Raw genomic sequence first — 26,420 nt, 5'->3', positions numbered from 1 at the left:
CGATGGCAATCTTTGATGCTGTAGGTCACTAACCTTTATCTTCACTCAAGTGTCTAAAATCTTATACCAGATTGCAAGAAAATATACCTAAAATGAAGCAGTATTCAGTTTTGCAACTAAAATTTCACAAAATTGAAATATAACAATATCAGAATAATTAACTTGATATCTAATGTTTAAAAAATAACTATACGAATTAAATACATTGTAATTACACTAATATAATATTTAGGTTACATATATAAATTTGATATATGATTAAAAATATATTTGTTAAGCTTGCCCTTCACTATGCACACATCAAAAATCCAAACAAAATATATTTATAGTAATGACGTTTACAATTATCAGTTTACTTTCCTTAAACTAGTTCCATTGATGACAAGTTCCTATCAATGAAAATATAATAATTACCCGTCCGAAGAATCTATCATCCTTGGGTAGGAAATGTTCAGGCCATATATTATCCAAGTACCATTCAAATGATTTACATTGTAGCCTTTGTCTCAACTCTAATCGAGAACGTATTGCTTGTTTGTCCCGTAATCTAGCAGCTTCTGTTAATAGAAAAGCAGGAAATACAATTTATACATTTCAGTATAAATTAAAATATTAAACCTATTGTTAACCATTTTCATGAATAATTTTGAATTAAGGTTCGTTTAAAGGGACAAGTTTTGTCGATAGATTTCACTACAGTCTTCGTACCTCTCTTATGTATTTTTTACCTTTCACGACAATTCACGATTTCTCTTACAAATTTCAACCAAGAGACATCAAATTTTTAGAGGAGGAACTTCGTAACCTATCAAAGGCAAAAATCTGTGCCGATTTTTTATTTAGATTTTTCTTCATTGTTAAAATAGATTGATTATTGAAATGGATATCTAAACCTTTAACAGTGGACCTGTTTCAACAATGAAGAAAGTTCTAAATAAAAAAAAAAAGTCGGCACGGATTGTTGCCTTCGATAGGTTATAAAGTTCCTTCTCTACAAATCTGATGTCTCTTGCTTGAAATTTGTAAGAGAAATCGTGAATTTTCGTGAAAGGTAAAAAATACATAAGAGAGATACGAAGACCGTAGTGACATCTATCGGCGAAACTTGTCCCTTTACACCAACCTTAATATATTTATTTTTAAAAATATTCTTACGTGAAAGAAAGGACTTTTTAAAAAATACGAGTACTAGAACATGATACAAAATCTGTTCAATAATAATAATAATAATAATAATAATAATAATAAAAATAAAAACTAGTTTAGCCACCAGCAACTAGTTGCAAATATTACTTATGAAGAATAATGTAATAACCTGTAATTTCACTTGTGTGAATCCACTTCCGTAACAAAATAATTACGAAGGTTGGTTAAAAAAGTAACACAATCCACCGTAGCTCGATAATGGTAATCACTAGAGAAATGAAAATTTGTAGGTAGAAGCATCCTAATTTTTAGTTCATGTTCTTGCAGATAAGACACCATGAATGAAATATGGCACCCTACTACGCCAACATCCGATGATGGGATTCCTCTATAAATCTGGGCATAACTCAGCAACATCGATTCACGGTAAGCTGTGGAGGAAAAATGCAATGATTCGAAGTTGCAATGTGTGTGTTGATGGCTTCAAAGGTTTCGGCGCTGTGATTGCAGAAGTCAGAACTAGCCACGATCAAGTACAGCGTCAACCGTCACCACCGATGAAAATGCACCAGTCATTGAGGAACCCATCCAAAGACAAATGTATCACCACGAGACATACTACAGAGCACGCAGATATCGAAAAAGAGTTTGTATTAGCACTAATTCAACGATTGGGATACAGAAAAAAATTAATCACTTGGTTTCACAGCTTCTGTCCAAGGAGATGATGCAAATCAGGAAGAATGTGCTCAGAAGATTGTCAAACTGCGATGGATATTAGTGCCACAACCTCCATACAGCCCCGACCTAGCACTATCGGATTTCTATCTGTTTGGACAACTTAAGACTCGTCTGCATGGAAAACAGTTTTGAGACGGCAACGAGCTTATTGCATGTGTGAAAAAGTGATACGATGACCACACTCAAAAGTTTTACAAACGTAGATTCACGGAAGGCTATGAGTCACGGAAACAAAAATGGCTGCAGTGCAGGGAAGTAAGTCGATCATATGAGTGACATTTCCAAAGGATCAAAGGAATCTATGGAATGTTATTTCTCTAGTGCGTACCATTACCGAGCTACTGTGGCTTGTTTGTTTCTTGTTGACCAATCTTGGTAGTAAAACGTGGCAAAAAGCGCTATAGCTCAGTCAACTACCACCAGTGTAGACACCCAGGACGACAGTGTTTCCATAAATTTCTGGTAATTAGAACTCTCTCAATGAAGAGGGGCATAAAGTAAAGAGAAAAAGATTCTCTGTAAAATATTACTAATAAGAGTTCGAGGGAAGAAGAAGTAGAGAAAGAAGGGTGTGTTTGAGAAAGAAAAGAATATAGGAAAAACGTACAACAGGTAACCGCAGTTTAATTCAAATGCGAAATTTCGACGATTTTAGCAGAAATAAACAGAAAATCCATGCAAGATATCTTATAAAGGTATGAGTCTTACTTAATTGATCAAAAAAAAAAAAAAAAAGAAAAAAGAAAAGAAAAGAAAGAAAGAAAGAAAACATTGACTTGTGCACAATATTTGAACTTCATTTCCCACCTAGGGTACGTATTTCAATGATTGTTCTCTTGCCATTTTTACAGCACTTTCCACTTGAACTCGCCAGTACAAACTCTTATTAGTAATATTTTTACAGCACTTTCCGCTTGAACTCGCCAGTACAAACTCTTATTAGTAATATTTTTACAGTACTTTCCGCTTGAACTCGCCAGTATAAACTCTTATTAGTAATAATTTTACAGCACTTTCCGCTTGAACTCGCCAGTACAAACTCCCAACACTATTACTTTCTTACTTTTTCTTGTAGTTGCGTATATAAAAGAATCATCATTGCAGACAGTTATAATCAGTGGCGTTAAGATTTTAGAAATAAAGTTTAAATGTGTTTAAAAATTAAAAGAAAACTGGTTGCTATGCTATTCAAATAAACAAAATGAACCCATTGTCGTTAAATTTTATCCCATATGTTACAATTGGAATGTCGTTGCTAGGTGCGTTTCCTTCCTTGAGGAAGACTATTATTATAAAGTCCTAAGTTAAGCCATGGTGCACTTATGTATCAAAAATCAACAAACTCGATGTAATGGTTTATGAGGAATTGACTGACAAACGTTCATTATTACTTATATAAATATATTTTCGATATATATAGTGTTAAAATTAAATAAAATTACATGCAAACGTTAAAATAAGAAAAATTAATAATTTTTGATCATTCAGACTGATAATTCTATCAATTAATGAATTACTCAAGCTGATTTTCCTAAGTTATGATTCTTTTGCGTTTATGAAGATGCTGGTTCTTTGAATTATATGCATACATTTTGTATAAAAATTATACTTTTTACGATGTATTTTTTAAAGTTACCTATATACTACACATTAAATATAGTAATAAAAAAAATTGAATAAGTAATGATAACGTAAATGCGCCAGTAGCAAGCTATTTATTTATTTATTTATTATAAAGTTAATATATATATAACATCTAATTACAGTGTGTATTTAGAAGGAAGAAAAATTCTAATGTAACTATGTAACATCTCTAGCTGCGAGATTTAGTTATTCACTCACTCATGAAGAATATTTCACCATTACGAAAAGGTACAAACCCAGTAGTCGGAGTCCCTTATTGCTTAGTAATATATTATGTCATGTACATTTAACAATAACTTATATATATTAATGGAATGCCGTTACGTATATATATACATACATATATATATATACATATATATATATATATAGGGGCAGATCCAGGATATGATCAAGGGAGGGGATAAACCATATTTTGCCGTTTTATCCAGTGTAAAGCAGGATTGAAGCCCATTTTATCTAGTGTATACCTATATATATATATATATATATATATATATATATATATATATATATATATATATATTTGGTCTAGGAATTAATTCGTGCGGGTGGACAAGAGATGGCGCAACGAACGGAGCGTCCCACAGTTCCGTGTATCCACACATGTGTTGCAAACCCTTGTCATCGCGTATCGTTCGTAGTATAGGGCAGTGGATTAAAGCGTCAACAACACCAGTTTGTAGTTAAGTGAACATGGCGCAATTTGTGCCTGATAAAGTGTTTTTGCGGGGTGTACTGCTGCATTACTTTAACATGCAGAAAAGTGCGACTGAAAGTCATCGTATTTTGGTGGAAGTGTATGGTGACCATGCTCTAGCTGAGCGAACGTGTCAGAAGTGGTTTGCACGGTTTAGAAGTGGTGATTTCGGCTTGGCAGACCAAGAGCGAGCTGGACAGCCAAAAAAATTTCAAGACGAAGAATTGACAGCATTGCTCGAGCAGGATTCGTGTCAAACGCAGGAACAACTTGCAGCAGCATTAAACGTTGATCAAACAACAGTCTCCAAACGCTTGAAAGCCATGGGAATGATTCAAAAGATGTCACATTGGGTTCCACATGAATTGAAAGACAGAGACGTTGAAAGACGAAAAACCATTTGCGAATTGCTGCTTCAACGACAGAGCACAAAGGGGTTTCTGCATCGAATTATTACGGGTGATGAGAAGTGGATCCATTACGAGAACCCTAAACGAAAAAAAGGCCTGGGTGAAACCAGGTGAACCAGGTCCATCACAACCAAAACGAGATATTCACTGTGCAAAGGTTATGCTGTGCATATGGTGGGATATGAAAGGTGTGGTGTACTATGAGCTGCTGCAACCGGGTGAAACTATGAATGGAGAACGTTATCGACGACAATTAATGCGTTTGAAGCAAGCTCTGGCCAGAACACGACCAGAATGGGAGAACAGACATGATAAACTTATTGTTCAACATGATAACGCTCGCCCACATGTCGCAAAACCGGTCAAAACCTATTTAGAAAATGTCGGATGGGAAGTTTTACCCCACCCGCCGTATTCACCAGACGTTGCTCCTTCGGACTATTACTTGTTCGATTGCATGAACAACGATTTGATTGGACAGCGGTTTACTTCTTCCGAAGATATCGAAACATGGGTCTCTGACTGGATCGCTTCCAAGGATGAGGACTTCTTTCGCCACGGAATCCGTACATTGCCTGACAGATGGGCAAAAGTGGTGGCTAGCGATGGACAATATTTTTCTTAAGGTATTTATGTATTTTGTGTTTGTACTACAGCTTCAATGTGTGCGTACCAACCGCACGAATTAATTCCTAGACCAAATATATATATATATATATATATATATATATATATATATATATAGGGGCAGATCCAGGATATGATCAAGGGAGGGGATAAACCATATTTTGCCGTTTTATCCAGTGTAAAGCAGGATTGAAGCCCATTTTATCTAGTGTATACCTATATATATATATATATATATATATATATATATATATATATATATATATATATATATATATATATATATATAATATATATATATATATATATATATATATATATATATATATATATACGTGAACTAGAAAAAGCAGTTTATTAGAGCTAGTAGTTAAAACTTATGCACTTTACACTGATGTAATACAAGTCTCATTCGCGAAAATACATTCTTATTCCACCAGATAGTACATATAGGTATTTAGGTATATCAAAACAGAACTTCTGAAGATGACTAAAGGAACTCGATTTTAGTTTTTTGTCAGCAATTCTTGAGAAGATACGATTTGCTTGCTTTATATACTTCTAAGTGCTAAATGACAGACTACTGGGAGATGAATGACTATGACGCATTTACCCTACTCGTATTCAGCACATCACATATTTTATTTGTATATAATACTAACAAATAAAAGTTAATTATTCTTATTTAAATCAAAAGAACGCTGAATACAGTCTACACATATCTATTATGAGTGATCTCCATTCGGATCATCCTAGTTCATTATGTCATGCTAATTCATGGTCTCCATTCAGATCATCCTAGTTCATTATCTAATGCTAATTCATGGTCTCCATTCAGATCATCCTAGTTCATTATCTCATGCTAATTCATGGTCTCCATTCAGATCATCCTAGTTCATTATCTCATGCCAATTCATGATCTCCATTCAGGCCATCCTAGTTCATTATCTCATGCCAATTCATGATCTCCATTCAGACCATCCTAGTTCATTATCTCGTGCTAATTCATGTATACTAAAACCTAAACTCCTTCCCTCACTTTTATTGCAATCACACTTTTGTACATAAAACATACAATATTGACATAATATGAATATCCGTACAGAGGTAATGGCACGGGAAAGTAGAAAAGAGCCAATACTGTATAACGATATACGATCATAATGATGTAATAATATTATCAATCTGTACCTGTTTTATGAATATGATCAGAAGCGCAATAATTGAGCAGAAATATGTATATTGAAAAAGAAAAAGTTTGTTGATTAGGTTGTCAAGAAAAAAGATTATTATTCATAAGGGTGGTTGTCGTGAAGATATATAGTTGATGTCACGAAGAAATATATTTGACATATATTTGTGATGTGATGGTTTCCAGTAGTCATCTTTTGAAATAAAAGAAGTGTAAGCTTTTAATATTTCACATATTCATGGTAACTTATTATTAATATAATGATTATTACATATAGTTAAATACAGATTACGTTATATTAAATGCAAAACAACTCGTAACTGACCAGGATTAAATTTGAAGAAGAATTCTTTCCAGTCATCCATCCACGTAAGAGCAACTCGTGCAAGATTAGCGTACAGCACTTCTCCTACTCCACCTGGTCGAGGAAACGAGTATGGTGAAGATTTGCGGAACAGATGTCCTACATGTGAACAAGGTACAATCTCAATGCTGCCTCCACATTGCCAAACCTTCAATGTAAGAGAAAAAAATATACAAGTACATAGGATATTCAACTGGCTTGTTTAAAAAAATGCATATTTACACGTATTATGAAATATATTTACGGAAGTAATGTTTTACTGAAGAAAAAAATGTTTATCCTACATTAAAAGCATTGAATGTTTGGATGTAAATTTTGTCGTATTCAGTGAGCGAAACTGATGTAGTCCTTTTGTAAAATAGCTTTTTCTTCTTCTCTCAAGCCGTTTCCTTCGTTAATCGTTAGCTGGGATCAGTTTTTTTATTGCTGTCCTTATGTTGTGTCATATTCACTGTAACAACACACTAATATAAATAACATTTTAATAGGTAAGAACCGTTTTGTCTAATTTTTAGTCTATTTTGTAGTGTTTTTAAAAGATTTTCAATGCGTATGCCTTGGCATATAGACTTAAACCAATTGAACAGTAACATTTGCATTATTGGATTCGCAATAAAACAAACCCGTGTTGGAACAGGGATCTTTTTTCATGATACTACTCACCCTAAACGAAATTTCTAAATTTTCGCCACCCCAGATGTCCATTTGTTCATCGTAACTCCCAAGTTCGTAGAAGTAATCTTTATCGATGGAAAATAATCCTCCAGCCATGACAGGGGTCCTGCAAGGGATAACAGTTAATTTATTGCACACAGTATAGAACAAAGAACAAAGTACAAACTGCATTTAACGAAAATAAATTGTCCTACTACTTGTTTGTTTTGTATTTGCACATTAAATATATTTTATCGACACTCTATAGAATCTATTCTCTAAATTATTTGATCTATCTATCTACTATATACTGATTGTAAAGTTTTACAGTGCCTCTACGATGGATCTCTCTACCTACATATATCATATACTTATGTGTTTATATGCATAATGTATTTTCTTTATACAATAGTCATGAAAATAGGGGCCACGGTTGCTCAGTGGTAGAGCGCTTAGCTTTGGTGCGTAGAGTCTCTGGTTCGATCCACGGCCACGTAAGTTGTGGTGGACAACATAGTGTCCGTGAGTTTTGTCGGAGTACTCCCATTTCCTTCTGCATTCTCATTCCATGAATTCTTCCGTCATCATTCACTTGCCTTAATTATCATCTCCCTGAGCTTAATAGGCATAATCGTGGGATATTAAACTGCAATATTTCATTTCATTTCAATACTCATGCAAACTATGTTCGTATTATTGCTTTCATACATAACAATTTCTACAAAAGCTCACTAATTAAAGTAACATCCTACATGCATCTTAACATTCCATAAAAATAATAAAAATTAAAAATAATAAAGTTTAATCTTAAACAAGTTACCACCTTAGGAAGTTAAGTTTGCATCATTGTTACAATGTTAACAAAAGTAGTAACAAGTTACAAAATTAAGTTGTGAATACATTTTCCAACTTACAAGGCTCTGTCAAATTGTGATAGAACCTGACTTTAGTATATATATACGTACATACAGAGCGCTCAAATAGTTTTGCACAATGAGACATAACTTTTTTTTTTAATGATTAGCACTATAGCATAGCCAACAAGAGATGGTCTCTGACATTCCTTACCACACGCGACGGACAATGCAGGCTCTACTTTGGTACTAGTGTTACCAATCACGGTCACTCTGTCTTACACCATTAATTAAATTGCCATGATAGATGCACCGTAAAAAGCATTGACACGTGAGTAGTGGCAACGTCACTGCGAGCTGTCAGAGACCTTCTCTTGCTGGCTCCCCTATAGCACTATAATTTTTTTGTGCATGTCCTTGTATTCTTTATGCTGAAGCTGTATAACAAATTTTCATCCTTATGTGCCCACAAAGAAGAAGGAGGTAAACAGTCGCTCTCGCCAACGTTTGGTTACTGAATTCCTGTACAAGACCAGCGATTACGTAGCCACATTCACTTAGTAGTATTGGACGCAAATTGTTTCCTGTGTATGAAAATGAGACATTGGATCACAGCAAAATCCATCGATGGGTACAAAGGTTTCATAGTGCTGATGTCAGTCTACTGGACCAACCACGGTCCGGCCCATCAAGTTCAGTGATCACATTAATCAACTCACAAGGAATGGCAAATGTGTAAAGACACGTCCGATTGTTGAAGCGACTGGGTTATCTGTGGGTAATTCTAACATTAATACAGTCTTACAGAACATTTTGTGCCCGCTGAGTGTCACAACTGCTCACAAGTGAACAGGAAGCAAACTCACTCCGCCAATCTCACAACAGAAAATCAGAAGTATGAAATGGGAAGTGGTCCCACAATCCCTATATAGTTCGGGCCTGGCCCCATCTAATTTCTCTCTGTTTGGTCATCTGTAGGCCTATCTTTGCGGTAGGCAGTTTGCCAGTGACTAAGAACTCATTGCGTATGTGAAACAGGTGTAATAGTCAGCGTTCGGGGTTTTACCGAAATGCATTTATGGCATGGAAAGAACGGCAGTCTAAATGTGTCACAACAGATGGAAGATAAATTGAATAAATGGGTATGTACACAAAGAACACAAAAACATGCATACAAAATTTCATGGTCCTAGTGCTATTATTTAAAAAGTCATGGCCTATCGTGCAAAACCTTTTGGGCGCCCTTTGTATAGATACCGAAGTACATACATAATTTTAAAGCAACTGTAGACTCGTTGCTCTTTGTTCCCATTCCTATTTATCGTAAAGAAAGAGGAATATTGAAAAGAAATTTATGAAATAGTTCAAGATGATTTTCAAGCAGAAACTCACAACCAAATCATGATTTGTTATTCTGAATTAAAGAAAATATACCTAAAGGGTTCCGTAATATCCTGTTTTCTTCTCTTCATCTCCGTACTCCCAAGTGTATACCATCTAAAATGTAGTTCCCAATTGAAAGCACCCCAGTGAAGTTCGAAGCTTCTAATATATGCAAATGTATCATCACTAATAATATCAATTACTGGACACACAACCTTTGTTCTGTCTTCAGCTATACGCGTCAGAAGGCCCTCCAGCCAACCTGTAAGAAAACCAAAACTGTCTACTTTATCTCGTTTTCTCGTTAACAACTATAATCTCAAATAGCAATTCGAGATATAATATATTTCAATCTGTTATTACCATTAACACAATCTGGAAAAAACATATAAGAGATGTATAATGCACTGAAAATTCGAGAAATGTTGCTTAGTTTCAATTCGATGATTACATGGTTTTTCTTCAGAACTGTTGTCAGATAGCATTGTTGAAAACATTAGAAAAATCACTTAAAGTTTACAAATTAGAAGATATATTTTCCGCTGTGCGAAGATGAAATGTTACATAAAATATTATTGAAATTGAATGAAATATTCTCCCTACTTTTTAATATAGGAAGAAATTTTGAAATATATCAAAAGAAAAGACGAGAAAACTAACCTAGAACTGATAGAAATTTGTGAACTTGCTTGAAAAGATGATAGGAAATTTTGAAGTGGAATAAGGATGTTTTAGTTATTCAATAATAAAGACGTCGTAGTTGTGTGGGATTATTTCTGAATAAGTACCTGAAGGCAACTAAAGTAGAGTTTATCAGTGACAGGGTTGTGATGGTATGGGAAAAGAGAATAATATGCTTCTGACATAGACATGAGCACTGAACACAATGTAAACAACTGAAGTAAAAACAATTATGATAAAATAGAAATAACTGATAGTAAGTGAGAAAACAGAGGCAGGAGAATTATATTGGAAGGCTTCAATGATGGGGAAAAAATAGAGGAAGACAATGAAGTAGATAAATACGGACTAGCTACAAAAATTAGAAGAAAAGATAATCATATTACAGATTTTTCTTATGCAAATATTTTTCATTTTATATTCATAAAACGTACATTTGTAATAGTTAGGTATGCCATCCTTTATTTCGTAATGTATTTAGTGCTATACAAACGTTTGGTAGTATTCTGTTTCCACACTGAAGAAGTCCAAGGGAAGACTCTCACGTGAATTAAACTCAACGCTTTTGCTCCATAGTACTTTCATGTACTTTTTTTTCAGTTTATAGTCATGACATGTGCATTTGTAATAGTTAGGTAAGTTTTTACTGCAATACAATCATTTAGTAGTAGAATTCTATTGCTGCACTGGAGAAATGTACCAAGGAAATATATAATACAAAGTACTGACATTCAATGCTACATCATAATACTTGTTTCTCAAAAAAAGTAGTAGCTAACAAAAGATTTGTGAGGTCCAATTCGTTTTTATTATCTCACAATTAGTAAGAATCAACTACAGTAATTTGGGGAAGGAAATTTTCAACAAGTCTCTTTTTGTTTCTTGTCTGGTGTCATTCATTTAATTACTTGACTGTTTTGATTAATAAGTACTTCATGAACTTCATAAGGCCCTTCCTAATACCAATTGATATTTAAAAACGGTCTTCATAAGCCTATTTAACTGCAGATTTGGAGTTTCTCAGCAACTGCTCCTTTTGTAACGTATAGTTATGTCTTAAAACATTTGAACACCAGGTACTAGTAAGCAAATACAAGACAAATGTGAATCTTGTACAATCTTAATGCAGGATAGAAAATTAGATTTTAAAATACAGGACAATTTTGTATATAAGGGACGTCTGACAACCCTAAATCCACCTTCTGTTCGAAAGTGAACCAAGTACGTGAAAGAATATCACAGTGTAGATTATTTTATTATTATCTTACCTATTGTGCATTCGCAATGTGCATCAAGAAAAGTAAGAACTTTCCCTTTTGCCTCCTTGGCTCCAAGAAGACGTGCTTTGACTAGTCCTATTCTTTCTGGAGAACGTAATACTCGAGTAGGAACTGGCAGTTGGGCGACATAGTCGTCAAGAAGTTTCTTCAAAAATTCTGTATTTAAAGCAGAAAACAACAATAAAAAAAATCAGTTCTATTGCCATATTTTACAGTTATCAACACAGTAGCTACGTTACAGTATGCCAATTACAATGAAAACTAAAAGCATTCTAAGCTATAATTCATTGTATTCTTATTCTTCACATTGGAAACCATTGGACTTACTAGTATTAAGAACATAAAATATACGATTATAGGACATAATTCGCATGTCCAGAAAGGAATGATTTACCGAAATATTTCAAGTACACATACTTAAATTAAATCTTGTAGTAACTATACCTGCACCACCCTATCTAGAAAATTTACATGTCAGTGCAAATTTGATAGCTTTACCTAAAGGAGATTTTTTAAAACTAAATAAGATGGATAATCAATGAAAGTGAACGATATGAATGAATTAGTGGGATGAATGTGTAGCAGGCAACGGAAAAATCTCGAGAAAACCCACGGACACGAAATTATTCGCCACAAACATACATAACCTGGGATAAAACCAAGGACCCTTCGCACCAGAGATGAGGACTGTATCATTAAGTTACCGCTCCCCCCCCCCCCCCATATGCGCCAGAAGTTAACACTATCTTTGAGCTATCACAATTCCTTAAAGCCACTAGTAATCATGTTTGATTTCCGAGTAGAACGATCATTAAAAACAATAACCAAATGATATTTTGGTATATCTACTAAATAATATTTTGAAAGTAATAATAAACTTTCTAGAAACTGTTTCTTTCTGTTTCTTAAGTATTTGAAACCAACGTAAGTAAAGTGTGGATGTGATCAAGGAGTATCTATAAATTTTATAACATATTGTTTAAATTTTGCACGTACCTCTCTCACTGGCGTCGTCTACGAGAAGAATTTCCTCCAACAGTTGTCTCGGTGACCTATTGATCACGCTGTAAACTGTCCTTAGAAGGGTGGACCATGCTTCATTGTGAAATACAATAATAATGCTGGTGGTTGGTAAGCCTTCTAAATTCTTGTACTTGCTTACACACCTACAAAGAATAGAATACGAGGTAATTCTGGAAGAATTACATCAAGAGAAAAATCCCCATTGTTTTTATCTCCTATTTAAAGAACAGAGAACTACAAACTAGCAAAGTTCGTGTGTCATTCTTCTTTAGGGTTAGTCGGACCAACCTTGTTTTCAAGTTCTCTGCAAAATAAGAATTGGAAGGTAGTCAGCGAGAGGAGTGAAGTCTTAGGAAGATAGAAGGGATATGTTGAGGACTTGTATGAGAGTAGGGATGGACGTTGAAGTAGAAAATTAAGTATACAAGGATGATAAACGGTTTAATATTCTTCGAGTAGATTTTGAATAAACTATATCCAATATTAGGAATAGAAAGGCAACCTAGGTCAGGGCCGGATTAATCCATCTGGAGACCTGAGGATAGAAAAAATATGTGGCCCCTGCTGACTTCGCCTAATACATTTCTGTGAAAGTACAGCGGGAAAGTTAAGGGAATATGGTTAATATTTTTGGCCATATTTTGTTTTATGATGAGGTTATATCTTTATGATTATTTTTAGGTAGCCAGTTGAGATTTTGATCAGAGTGGAAGCCCCTGTCCACCTTGAGGTCTGGGGCTACAGCCCCCCTTAATCCGACCCATACCAGGGTAGATAATATACCAATCGAAATCATTAAGAATATGGGAGATAAGGACAAGAAAGAATTGTTCCGACTCTGCAATGAAATATATAAAACAGGAGAGTGGCCAAAAAATTTCCTGAAGATGATCATGATACCGTTGGCTAAGAACGCAGAGAGATATGAGGACTATAGAACTATTAGTCTCATGTTGCATGCAGCAAAAACTATGCTTCGAATACTGAAGAGAAGGTTTTATGGAAGAACAGTTCAAGTTTAGGAGAGGTAAGGGCACAAAAGATGCAATTGGATTATTAAGGATAATCGTGAAAAGTTTATAGAAAGAGAGAAAGAGGTGTATTTTGAATTTATTGATCTAGAAAATACTTTTGACCACTTGAACTGAGAATTAGTGTTGGGAGTTCTAAAGAATGTTGGGTTGTAATGGAAGGATCGAAGACTCATAAGATTCTTACATATGAACCAACAAATAAATGTTAGAATATGAAAATAAACGACATAGGAGAGTGCAATTGGAAAGGAAGTGAAGTTCGACAGGAATGTTGTATATCTCGACAATATTATTTAATATCTATCTAGAAGAGATAGTGAAAAAGAGCCTACATAAAGAAGACGTTATTTAGGTAGAAGGAAGAATGATTATAAGTATACGGTTTGCAGATGATATGGCGCGTGTTGCACGATGTAGAAAGAAAATCAATAAGATATTAGAAAAGCTAAGGAAGGGCTGTGAAGAATATGGGATGAAATTAAATATTACAAAGATAAAATACAACAGGTGACTAGTTTTCGATATCTGGTAGTATTATTAGTGATTATATGAATTGCAAACGTGAAATAAAAACAAGGAAAGGAATGGGAAAAGAACCCTTTAGGAGAAAGAACATTCTATTTTGTGGGACCTTGAATAAAGAATTGTAAAAAATGAAATGAAATCTTTAAGTTTTACGTCCCACGGTTATGCCGGTTGGGCTAAAGGAGACGGTGATGATGAGAGATGAGTGAAATGGTGGAATGAAGAAAGTGGGAGGTAACAGAAGAACTCCCGCCCACGAACACGGTGAATAAAGAATTGAGAAAAAGACTAATAATATGTTTCATGTGGAGTGTTGTACTGTATAAGAAAGAAACATGGACAATATGCAAAAGTGATGAAAAACGAATAGAAGCTTTCGAAATGTGGGTGTGAAGAAGAATGAAGAGTATTGGCTGGGTCGAACGGAAAACGAATGAGAGGGTGTTATAAATGGTAGGGGAGAAAATAACAATTTTATAAATTATTATTAAGAAGAAGAGAAACTAGTTATGCCCTTTAGGTTAAGGGAGACGGATAATTAAGGTAAGTGAACGATGATGATGATGGGAGGATTGATTGAATAAGAATGGGGGAAGAAACGGGAGTACCCCAAGGACACGATATTGTCCACCACAAACTTCCTTGGCCGGGGATCGAACCAGAGACCCCAGGCGCTCTATCATTGAGCCACCGTCCCCTCCACCGTCTAAAAAATAACTAACCCACCCAAATATTAATATATAATATAGAACTAAACGTCTGGTTACGTAATATAAAAGTTTTAAAATTAAAACATTTAGATGTCCCGAAAAATACACTTTGGACACCGGGTAGCTAGGGAAACCAGGAGTGTTCGGCAAATCCGAGTAACATAAAATTATAATGTTCTCTGTAAATATTATTTTTAAGAAACAAGCTGCCTCAGAAAGCATCTTAAAATAAATGTCATCTTACCTTTTCTTTCGAACATCTGGAAGAGATCTGTTGAGAGGAATTCGATCACTCGCAAGTAAATTAAACCTGTTGATTTGGTACAGTTGTTGCATTTTGCGTAGTTCATGAGGAGGGATAACCACTGGTTGGCCATCTTTCCCTGCACTAGGGTTTGGATCGTAAGCGTTGGTGTTTAATATTTCTGAAAATAAAAATCGCGAAACTATATATATATATATATATATATATATATATATATATATATATATATATATATATATATATATATATATATATATATATATATATATATATATATATATATAACCAAAAGAATACAGTGGATTATTGCACTATTGAGAAAACTTACCGCAATTACATGTATTGCAGTAAAACATAAAGAAAAGTATCAAAATTGTTGGATCGATAAAAAAATACAATTGCAATTACTGTGGCTATAATAAAAGAAAGTGTTAGAGTACTAATATCATGGTAAATTATTTTTAAAGAATGATGAAAGATTTTATAATAACATACCAATTGTACTAAATAACCTGAATGTGTTTTAGCTCTAAATTACAAGTAGTATGTGTGTAAACAGGTGTCTGCGTGTCACCGTTAGGAACTGACAAAGAAACAATAGGTAGCAATGATCTGCTTATTAACAGTGTCACTTTTACATATACAGTGCATACATGCTGATGTTATGTTGAGGGTATCAATTGATAGGAAATAATATAGACAACGGCGCCGGCTTTCCAAAATTTATATGGGTGCATATCAATGGCGGGACGTGTTAGCCTATGTTTTCAGGAAAGTCTTGATATTTGATTGACTTAATTTTAGTTAAAATCTTTAATGAACACTGTCATAAAGGGCTGTGCTGTGATAAAGTAAAATATACTGGTACTATAAGGATAAGTTAGGCCTGTCCACGGCTGACAAACGCAAGAGAAACAGGTTAACGCACCCACAAGATTATTTGTATAGGTGCCGGAGCCCCGGAGCACCCACGTAGTCGGCGCGCATGATATGAGGACAACAGAAAGAAATGCAGATGTTATTAAATGCTTACACGAACATGAGTTTAAAAATAAATGCAGAGAAAATTAAATGCACGGAAATTTACCGCGAACGTAATACTGCAAATTATGGATACGTTAAACAGGGGTCTTCAAACTAGTTTATTTTGATTAAATTGTAAGATTTACTAAGTAAGTCATTCAAAATAATAATCGTATGTTTTCATAAGACCAATTAACGAACACACTATCCGACATACATAATGAAATCGTACATTTTAACTATAATTTTAAAGATATGAGATTTACTGAAAAAACCTACAATAAGTGATATACATAACTAATTCACAATTAAATTAAACATTATAGTTATGATTAACGAGATTTATGTAGTTGTAACTTCCCACTGACAATTGTTTGCAGTTTTACATCAAATCTACTAGTGGAAATCACCAGCAGCGACTTCAAATACTCACCAGTTAACTTTGACCTGTAAGCATTTTTGTATATTTCATTTTGGAAAATGATTTTTCACAGAAATAAGTAGTTCCGAAACTGGAAAGAATATCACGAGAAATTTTATGCAACTGATTAAACTTGTGACTAGAAGAGTCTTGTAAAATTCTAGTAATGACAAATTTAGATGTTTTTTCTTTTGTATATATCCCAGAAGGGGAAACTTTCTTATTTTATATATAAATAAAAAACTAATCCCAGAGTTTGGAGCTCTTAAAAGTAGCTGTAAGTAGTAGCATTACAACCCCCCCCCCCATAAGTCCGTCCTGGATCCGCCCCTGATGGAGTCTTAGTTTGCTCATTGAATGTTTGGCTTCTATTAAAATGCGTTAAACATTTTTTTAAAAAATTGGGATTGAATTTTTTTGTCAAAAGGACTTAATGTTAAGTGTAAATCACGCAGAAGCTGTTTTTTTCCTTGCAGTTTTAAATTAGGGTCATTCATATGTTTAGTTAAATCAGTATAAAATGCTAACTTCCAAAACCACTTGTTGTTGTGTAGCTTGGCCAAAGGATGATTCTTTTCGTGCAAGCGAATTTTGATTGTTGTTCGGAGCTTTAAAAAAATCGCGTAGAACTTTTTCGCAATTAAAGCCAACATACTACAGTATAATACATATGGTAAGTAATTTTCTCTAATCTCTTCAATAAACTCGCGGAATCGACGCTAATTCAACGCATGTGATCTGATATAATTAACAGTTAACATGACTGGCTCTAAAACTTCTGATACATCCAAGCATTTTCTGCACAAATGTTGTTTAAGAATGATGCAATGCACGATTAATGTTTTTGAACCACCATCATTTTCTATGGCCTTTGATACGAGATCAACGATATCTTTATTTTTACCACCTATGTTTTTGCACCACCATTAGTGATACGCTTTAATTTTTTCCATTGAAGATTTTTTTCTGAAAGCATTTTCAACCCCTGTAAAAATATCTTCTCCAGTGGTCGTGCACGGAAAGCTATGAAGATCAAGAAGCTCTTCATATATACTTTATAAATTTCATCTATCCCTCGAATAAAAAGTAACACCTGAGGAGTATCTGAGAGACCTGTTTACTCATCCACGGCCAAAGAAAACCACTCTAAGTGTCGATTTTTATCAGACAGTTAATATGTTTTCTGCAATATCATATACTCTTCGAGTCACAGTGTTTGCTGACAAACTAATGATTTTAAATACATTAGCTTTTTCTGGACACACTTCCGCAATTATGTTGCAATCATGCAATCCTTGCACTATCCATAAAATGTAATTCTTAGCACTTTAAATATTAATTAAATTAAAGTAAATTATTGAGAATAGTTCAACTCATGCTAAAATTTGGTTTTTCTTTCGGTAAGAGTTGTTAACAATATAGGACGTATAACCTATTAGTGCGAAGTTACCATGATTTTCTAAAAGACTCATTGAGATGCATCCAGCGGATTTTCTTTGTCTCTTAAACGGTTGAGTAAGTTAGATATTCTAATTCAAAGTAGTATTTACATTCACACAAACATTATACAAACTCACGCAAGCTTACGCACAAACTGGTATCAATGTAAGGGTAAATTGTTTCATCCTGTGTACGAGATACAATTCACATTTATCAACATACGCACACGTACTGACATTTTGAACTTCCTACCTGAACAAATAGAATGGGGAAGTGAATGAACAGTTACAGAGATCAATGGCCTATAAACATTAATGATATATAACTTTTTCAATTATCAAAAAATCAGGAAACAGTTTTCTCTACCTTGCATATAAAAAGTAGTAGATATGTTATAATAAATATGTTCCAGTGTTCTCAAAACTGATCACGTGAAGACATGGACGTCCGCAGTGCGGGAAAGAGGGGAGCAATTGCCCGTGGATTTTCGAAAGGTATTCGGTTCTTTGAAATACATAACAAAATACAGGGTGTCTCAAAAGACCCCTGATATAGGGTAACTCTGTTATTATCAGAGTTACAACAAAATGTAAGAGGGGAAATCGGCTCCAAATATGATGTTTTTAATCTAAAGTGAAGGATTTTTTTTTTTTTTAATCTCACGAGCCGTTTGGGCTGTACACTCTTCATGCGCCCAATGTTAAATGAAAATACAACGTTGCCATTTACCTGAACCCACAACATAAATGAATGAAGTCACTGTCTTTTACGCTAACGTGTCGATGGCCAGCCCCCATTTCAAACATGCCCCCATTCACTTTATGTTGTGGGTCCAGGTAAATGACAACGTTGCATTTTCATTTAACATTGGGCGCATAAAGAGTGTACAGCCCAAACGGTACAGTAGAATATTCAGGGTCATCCCAAAAGTGACGTCCATTCTTATACCGTGAGGAAAAGAATGATAACTTACCTGGGACACTACGTTTAGTCAGGAAAATAGTCTAACATCGGATTCCACAATACTCTTCCACCCGCCTCCGCCTATTGAATCCCCCGCTAAAAGAAGTAACCGGTTTTTGAGGCAAAGAATTGGGTCACCGTTCTTTGCAAATCATCCTCATCTTGGAGTGTTTTTCAACAAAGGTAGTTTTGCAGACTGTGAAAATGACAACAGTCTGTTCGTGAAAAAACTGGCGAAAATGTTTGGTGCGGAATTTTCTCGCACGAACATTTCTCGATCTTAGCACAGGTTCTTGCCGTGCTGTGCCGAGCAAAAACGACTCGTTTCTGTATTTCCCAAAATATGGTTCTAGTATAATGGCAAACTCTACGCGGAGCATTGTTGCATATGCAAGCATATTACAGTTTTCATTTTCTCGTCACTAAAATGTGTCATACAGCGTTCTTTGAGGCAGTTCTTCAATTACTTCATGTTATTTATGGTACATACAAAAATTTAGGTTCATATTCATTTACACTATACACATCATTCACTTGTACAAATCCACTGTACATGACGAGTCTGACATAAGCGATTTCCGGCGCAGAAGAGTGGGAGTTCATTTGCTTTGCATCTCACGTTGAGCTGTAGATTTTGTTGCATTGCTCACAGTAGACACTATTCGGTGCTGAACGAGATGCTAAAATCCAAATCAATTAATCAACAAGCGATTTAATGAAATTATGGCCGATTTTGAATACAATCTAAGGGGGTACGCTTTTTCCAGGTTGATATGGTAAATTAACAGTAGTAACTTACCATTCGTTAGATTAACTGAGCTAGTTTGTTGATTGTCCTCTCCCATGTAATGCCCAACAACTACATGCACTCCTCGTCTGTCGATGTACTCTCTCTGGTCCTTCAGAAGCCTGCAAAGACATGAATAATACAGGAAAGTATTAATTATATGTAGACCTATATAGTAGTAGAATTCGTTAGTTCCAAAAGAACTGCGTTTAGTTCTTTAAGGTTGGCCATATATTGACCAGAGGCAGGACAGCTAGGCCGCAGCAGAGGAAGGAAAGAGTGGATACGGAGACCGAGCCCCGAGTGGATTGACTGGAGCACTGATCGAGCGAATATGCGGATGAGGTTTTGTTGAATTGCTCACAGGACCTCGACTGGAGGTTTCCTATCCTCTAATCAATGTGTAGCTGGCCTAAGGATGCTAATCAGTTCCGACTCATTTTTGCCTGCCTGGAGAGGAGCACTGGAGAGCAAAGGACTTGGAATTAGTAAAAACAAGACAGAATATTTACATAGCTTATGTAACAAAAATACAATAGAAAATACAAGAAAACAACTGGACGAAGAAGAGGTGCTAATGATAAAGAAATTCAAGTACTTGGAATTAATACTACAGGAAAATGCAGAAATAGAATATATAAGCAGCATAATTAGCAAGGGTTGGACAAAATGGAGAGAACTGGCAGGAATGCTGTAAAATCGTAGACAACCAATACGTCTTAATATTGGCAATAGTCAACCAATTAAATCCTATTTGATTGATTTTGGGGGCCGCGGTGGCTCAGTGGTAGAGCGTTCACCTCTGGTGCTTGGGGTCCCGGGTTCGATCCCAGCCCCCGCCAAGTGAACTTTGTGGTGGACAAACACCGTGTGCGTGGGTTTTCTCGGGGTTCTCCCGTTTCCTCCCACTTTCTTCATTCCACCATTTCATTCATTACTCATCATCACCGTCTCCTTTAGCCTAACCGGCATAACCGTGGGACGTAAAACTTAAAGATTTCATTTTTGATTGATTTTGGGTTTAGCGTCCTTTTCAGCAGCGAGGCTATATGAGTCGTCCAATTCCAAAACGCTTCTTGTCCATTTACATCAAATCCCAGAAAACCGAGACAAACTGTAGGATCGATTTGTTTTGTAGAACTGGAAATATTTGAGGATGTTCAAGTTTTTCACATGAACACACTGAAGTATTCCCAGTTCTACTAAATATGCAGATCTTACATTTTTCCTAAGTTTTATGCGATTTGCTGTAAATGGACAAGAACCATCTTGGAACTGGACGATTTATATGAGACGTGAACCTGCAGCTTAACATGGGATCCGAACACACGAGCTCATTCTGGGAATCGAACTTGAGTCTCCCACGTCAAAAGTGCGTACGCTTACCACTTAGCCACGAGGGAGCTCACGCCTTAAAGGAAAATATTGCAAAACAGAAGTGAGACTTGCTATATTATACGGAGCAGAATGTTGGACGACGAAGAAGAGAGGAAGAAGTTGCATCTTGCGTAAATGAAGATGTTGCGTTGGATGTGTGGAGGACGCAGGACAAAATTAAGATTGAAGTAATCCGAGATTAGTAGTTAAAAAAAAACTGTAAGAAAGTAGACGTCGATGGTTTGGACATGTAAGAAAACCTTCGGAATATGTAATTTAGAGAGTGGATCCTATATAATTGAATAGGAAATGAGCGCAAGGCCGACCAAAGAAGAGGAGATTTGTAAAAAGCGATGTGCTGCAGTGTGGTGTTACAGTCGATACGACACAAGATAGAAAGAGATGGAGGACAGCGATCCAAAAAGCCAATCCCGGGTAACTGGGGGAAAAGTTTAGAAGAAGAAGAAGAAAAAGTAAGGAAGCCTAATGTCTATTCTGCTGTATCATTCAATCAAAAACTAGTCTAATGTTTGTTCTGCTATGGAAATACCATTATTATGGTTCCCTTACGTTCTTCTCCCGGATCACCACCCGGAAGTCAATACTTATTTTTAACTCATTCCCTTAATTACTGGTTAATGAAACGTTACATATTATAAATATTGTATTATAAGATAGAGTTATGTTTCAGCTAGAACACAAGACACTGATTCATTTGGTTGTGTCTTCTGATATCGAAAAAAGGTGACGAATAAAAGAAAATATTTGTTTTACAATGAGCACACAAGATGGCACTTGCTTTTAGATCTTATAAGAAGTGCTCAGTTTTATGAAATGTTTATTTGTATGTGTAAAATATTTTAAAATAACGTTCTCATTATGAAAGAGATATATTGTTTGACCATTTTTCATGTTATGTTTCACATTTTATTTGAATGTTAATCTATATTTAAGGAAATAGATTTTAAGAAGAAACTTGCGCAGAACGCCATAATGCGTTGTTGCCAAATTTGTACGTTTACTGTGGTAGTCACAATAAGAAAATTCCTGAATTCTAGCGTTGTAGAGCGGAACTTAACTGTGAATTGCGGTAAGAGTCGAAAACTAATTTCTCCAGTAAGTACCCAAGCAGTATTCCATGATTACTTCCTTTATTATTTGGCATCAGTAAACACTCGACACTATCTGACAACGCTGGACTCTTCAAGCAGCGTTTAGCATAGCACCGAGAACACCTAGTGATCCACCTTAAGACACAGTTCTATCGAAAATGGGCGGGATCAAGGAAAGTTATGCTTGCTCTATGGTCAATAATGTAGGAATTAGGATAAATATTAGATTTATCTGATAAATGTGGTGGACACTTATCTCCTTAGAAGTCGGAGACAATGGTGTCCTCATTAACGACTTAATATAATATCAGGGGCAAGCATTTCTTGTAAAGTTCGATTCCCGGTGGGAGCTCATGTGGTTCGGATTCCACGTTAATCAGTAGGTCCACGTCTCATATAGCCTCGATGCTGAACGGGACGTTAAACTCAAAATCAACTCATTTCTTGTAAAGAGAATATACTTTACATCAAATGATGGCCAAATTGCTTCCCGCGAATGTTTCATTTCGCCCACAAATAAAAATGAAAAATCCGTGTGTGTGTAGCCAAGTTTAGCTGGTTATCATACTTAATTTGATACTTAATCGTGTATCCGATAAAGACTTGATTTTAAACAAATCAAGCCAAACCACTTGGCGTAACAACCCATTTGAGGACCTAAGCTGCTTCAACGCCATCTGTTAGCGATTGGTAGAACTACGTCCAACCTAGCGACGAACGCGTGGTCAGCACGCTGCGTCACTCTATCGCTAACCGGCGTATCGGAAGCTTTCTAGACCTAGTAGCTGTCACGTCTTTCATTCACGTGACTTCCCAGTTTGCCTCACGACGTTAGGTATAAGCCGAAAATTAGGAAGCGTCGGCCAGGAATCGAACCTGGAACCACGGGACATGAGTCCAACGTTCTAACCATTAGAATACGGTGTTCCATCCACTTGACTTTAAACAATACATATATATATATATATATATATATATATATATATATATATATATATATATATATATATATATATATATATATATATATATATATATATATTCTTCAATTTATTGATTACCAAGCCCATTCTACGAAGTAAATCTGTTGGTGCAGCATCAATTTTTAGAAAACTGGAGATTTCATATTAAATATTTGCAGCTCAGATCCTTAATGTCCTAGACAGATGAAATAAGTATCAGGATACACGGAATAGAACAATGATTCACAAAATGCATGATTTATGCACATTCATTGCTTCAGGAAGGGAGAAGCATGGAAAATGGCCCCCCCCAAACATAGTTCTTATTTTATCCTGGCCCCGCAATACATTATAAATTCATCACTGCCACAGATCACTAATTGCTAACCCTGTATCAATGTTTACGTATTAAATACTTTGTGAATGCATTGCCATTGTGGAGAGCGTGTTCCATACGAACGCCATCCACATTCCAGCTCTGTTCACCTGATTGAGTGCAATTTGTATCTTTTCATTTCTTCCAATGACCGCAATAGCGTTGCTTATTGTCCATGCACCATGTATCTGATCAGTCTTGCATTGTGTAAGTGATTGATCAGGAAAAAAGCAATCGGAAGTGCTCATTCTTTATTCTTTATTACAAAATCATGATAACGATTAGGGCTTGTAGGCAGTTACGCTTGTTCTCTATGCAGAACAACGAAATTAATCACAGAAAAGGAAGAAGAAAACGGAAATGAATCGAATCGACCTGTTAGTGTGAGTACAAATTGAATCCATAGTTGCCAGGCACTACAAATTACAAAGCTCATTACTTCATTTTATCTATAAAATGAAGATTATTTGTCCTCTTTCTTCTTCTTCTTTTAAAAATAAAATCTATTTTAGTTGGACGATTACCCAAGGTACTCCCCAAAATTACAGTTAAAAACTCTTCTTTTAAAATTATATGACACATCTTTAGAAGACATTTGGACAATTAATTCAGAAATTATAAGATCTAACAGTAGAATTTTACTGGCTAACTTTTTCACAACTGGCCATAAAGCACCTTACAGAGGAAAAATCACTGCACTGTGCTACTTTCAAACCCTGATAGTCAGTGAACATGATGAATATTCAAAACATATTCTACGCCATAAGAGGCAGGTTTCCAGCCTATAATCGCTCACTGTCAACGTGATTGAAGCCGTAATGGTGGCATTAATGGCCGCAACACGGAAAAAAATTAAAATAGTATATTTTAAAAAAAATGAAATCGTTAAGTTTTACGTCCCACGGTTATGCTGTGTGGGCTAAAGGAGACGGTGATGATGAGAAATGAATGAAAATGGTGGAATGAAGAAGGTGGGAGGAAATGGGAGAACCCCGAGAAAACCCACGAACACAGTGTTTGTCCACCACAAAGCTCACTTGGAACGGGCTGGGATCGAATCAAAGACTCCATGCAAGAGAGGTGAACACTCTAGCACTGAGTCATCGCGGCAACCTAGTATGTTTGGAGTCTAGAGTTTGAGCATTTAATGGTTTATTATTAATTCATAAAAGAAGAAACTGTTTCCTAATATAATTTATTAGATACTAAGTAAGCTATCAAAGGTTATACTTAATCTAATTTTCCTTTAAATAATAATAATAGTAATGTTACATACACAGATACAACATCGCAATAACTGATATACAATTTTATGTGATACGTATAGGATGATCAATTTGTCACATTTTACTTGAAGCTGTTTAAGTTTTGGTCATCTTGATCCTGTCACTTTAGAAATTCCCGAGATTCGTCCAATGAGATGTATATCCTACTTATTTAATGACTTTTAAATTGAAAGTATGTTTTTCTGCGTAGTATGTCTACGCGTAGAAGTCCTTCTGGATAATCAGCCAAAATGCAAATCACTGTATATTCCGAATTCTGCTTTAACTGACATGCTGACAGTCTTTCATTCTCGTAAGCACATAAATTCCTTATTATTAACTTTGACATTCTTCCAAATGTAGTATCTACAAGCAGTATTTATCACTTTTTGTCACGAATGTTGTAGGCACACGACCTAAAGATTTCTCAATTGGATTCGTTGCTAGCAAACTTCGTAACCTTCAAAGAAAATTGTTTATCAATCTCTTCTTTGGTGTCTTCCACTTGATGCAATGATTTGTTTAGAAGAAAGCACGCGCTCGTTTCTGGATGCATCACTATAAAACATATTATGGTAGTTGTTTTCAGCATTCTTTTTCGTTGTTGTCGTTGGCAATGACTTCTGCCGTCGTTATTTTGATGATATTGCATTTTATTGTTTCTTCTTTATGTTTATGTGCAATGAAACCATGAATTTCATTTATACTCTCATCTTATTTCATGACCCCTTGAAACTTTGTTGCAGCGACGTGTTTTAGGATGTTATAATAGGAATAAAGCATTATTTTGTTTAGGCCAATGTTGCAGTCATTGTATTAGTTTTTAAACATTATTTAAAAAAAAAAAAGAATTCCAACCTTCTTCCATTTTAGACATTGTTCGAATATAAATATAAACAAGTAAAAGAAAATTTGTCTATATTTTGGCAGAATTATTTGATTACCTAGAGTAGTGGTGGTGTAATTGGTAAGGTGTCTAAAGCCCAGTGTCACATTTAATCTTTGGATCCCAGGAGTTAGCCTACCGACCCTCCTGAACTAAATAAGTTAAATTGCGCACGAGACAAGATTTGAAACTGTCTCGACTCGAAAATGTGCTATAAAAGTGACGTCTCGACTCGAAAAATATATATTTTTCTATTGGAAGAGCTGTGTCTCGACTCGAATTTTGTCAAGAAAATTCTGTCTCGACTCGACTCGAACGCATCCCTATAAAATTGCAATTACACATCACTATTTCCAGATTACTTACTTTGGCAAATAATGTCCCAGTGGAGCCCTCATACTCTGACACACACACACACACACACCACACACACATGAACACAAATTTCTGGAAGAAAACCTGCTTAGCCCATGTGTGATTACCTGCGAGGACGGGGCTTATTCTTTTGTTCTTGACCTGTCCAAATGGGACTCAAGGATAAAAATTGTTGCGCGAGTACTTTAGGTTTCTGAAAC

The 26,420-nt window shown here is 35.3% G+C and overlaps 1 protein-coding gene across 2 annotated transcripts in view; it reads right to left on the bottom strand.

Moving 5' to 3' along the window:
* The window catches only part of LOC145668778 (polypeptide N-acetylgalactosaminyltransferase 1-like), a 129,196-nt gene that overhangs the window by 5,210 nt on the left and 97,566 nt on the right, over positions 1-26,420 (bottom strand). For both annotated transcript variants that reach the window (XM_081736942.1, XM_081736943.1), the window contains exons 3-10: positions 19,880-19,989; positions 15,213-15,393; positions 12,673-12,842; positions 11,665-11,832; positions 9,767-9,977; positions 7,488-7,605; positions 6,786-6,972; positions 415-557 (exon numbers count right to left, since the gene is read on the bottom strand). In XM_081736942.1, the coding sequence (XP_081593068.1) occupies positions 415-557; positions 6,786-6,972; positions 7,488-7,605; positions 9,767-9,977; positions 11,665-11,832; positions 12,673-12,842; positions 15,213-15,393; positions 19,880-19,989 (1,288 nt within the window). The remainder of the gene's footprint in view (positions 1-414; positions 558-6,785; positions 6,973-7,487; positions 7,606-9,766; positions 9,978-11,664; positions 11,833-12,672; positions 12,843-15,212; positions 15,394-19,879; positions 19,990-26,420) is intronic.

Source organism: Thermobia domestica, chromosome 13 (assembly GCF_964235325.1).
Source record: "Thermobia domestica chromosome 13, izTheDome1.hap1.1, whole genome shotgun sequence".
NCBI classification, from domain to species: Eukaryota; Metazoa; Arthropoda; class Insecta; order Zygentoma; family Lepismatidae; genus Thermobia; species Thermobia domestica.
The sequence above is the reverse complement of the archived record's forward strand: the minus strand, read 5'-3'. Positions and strand labels throughout refer to the sequence as shown.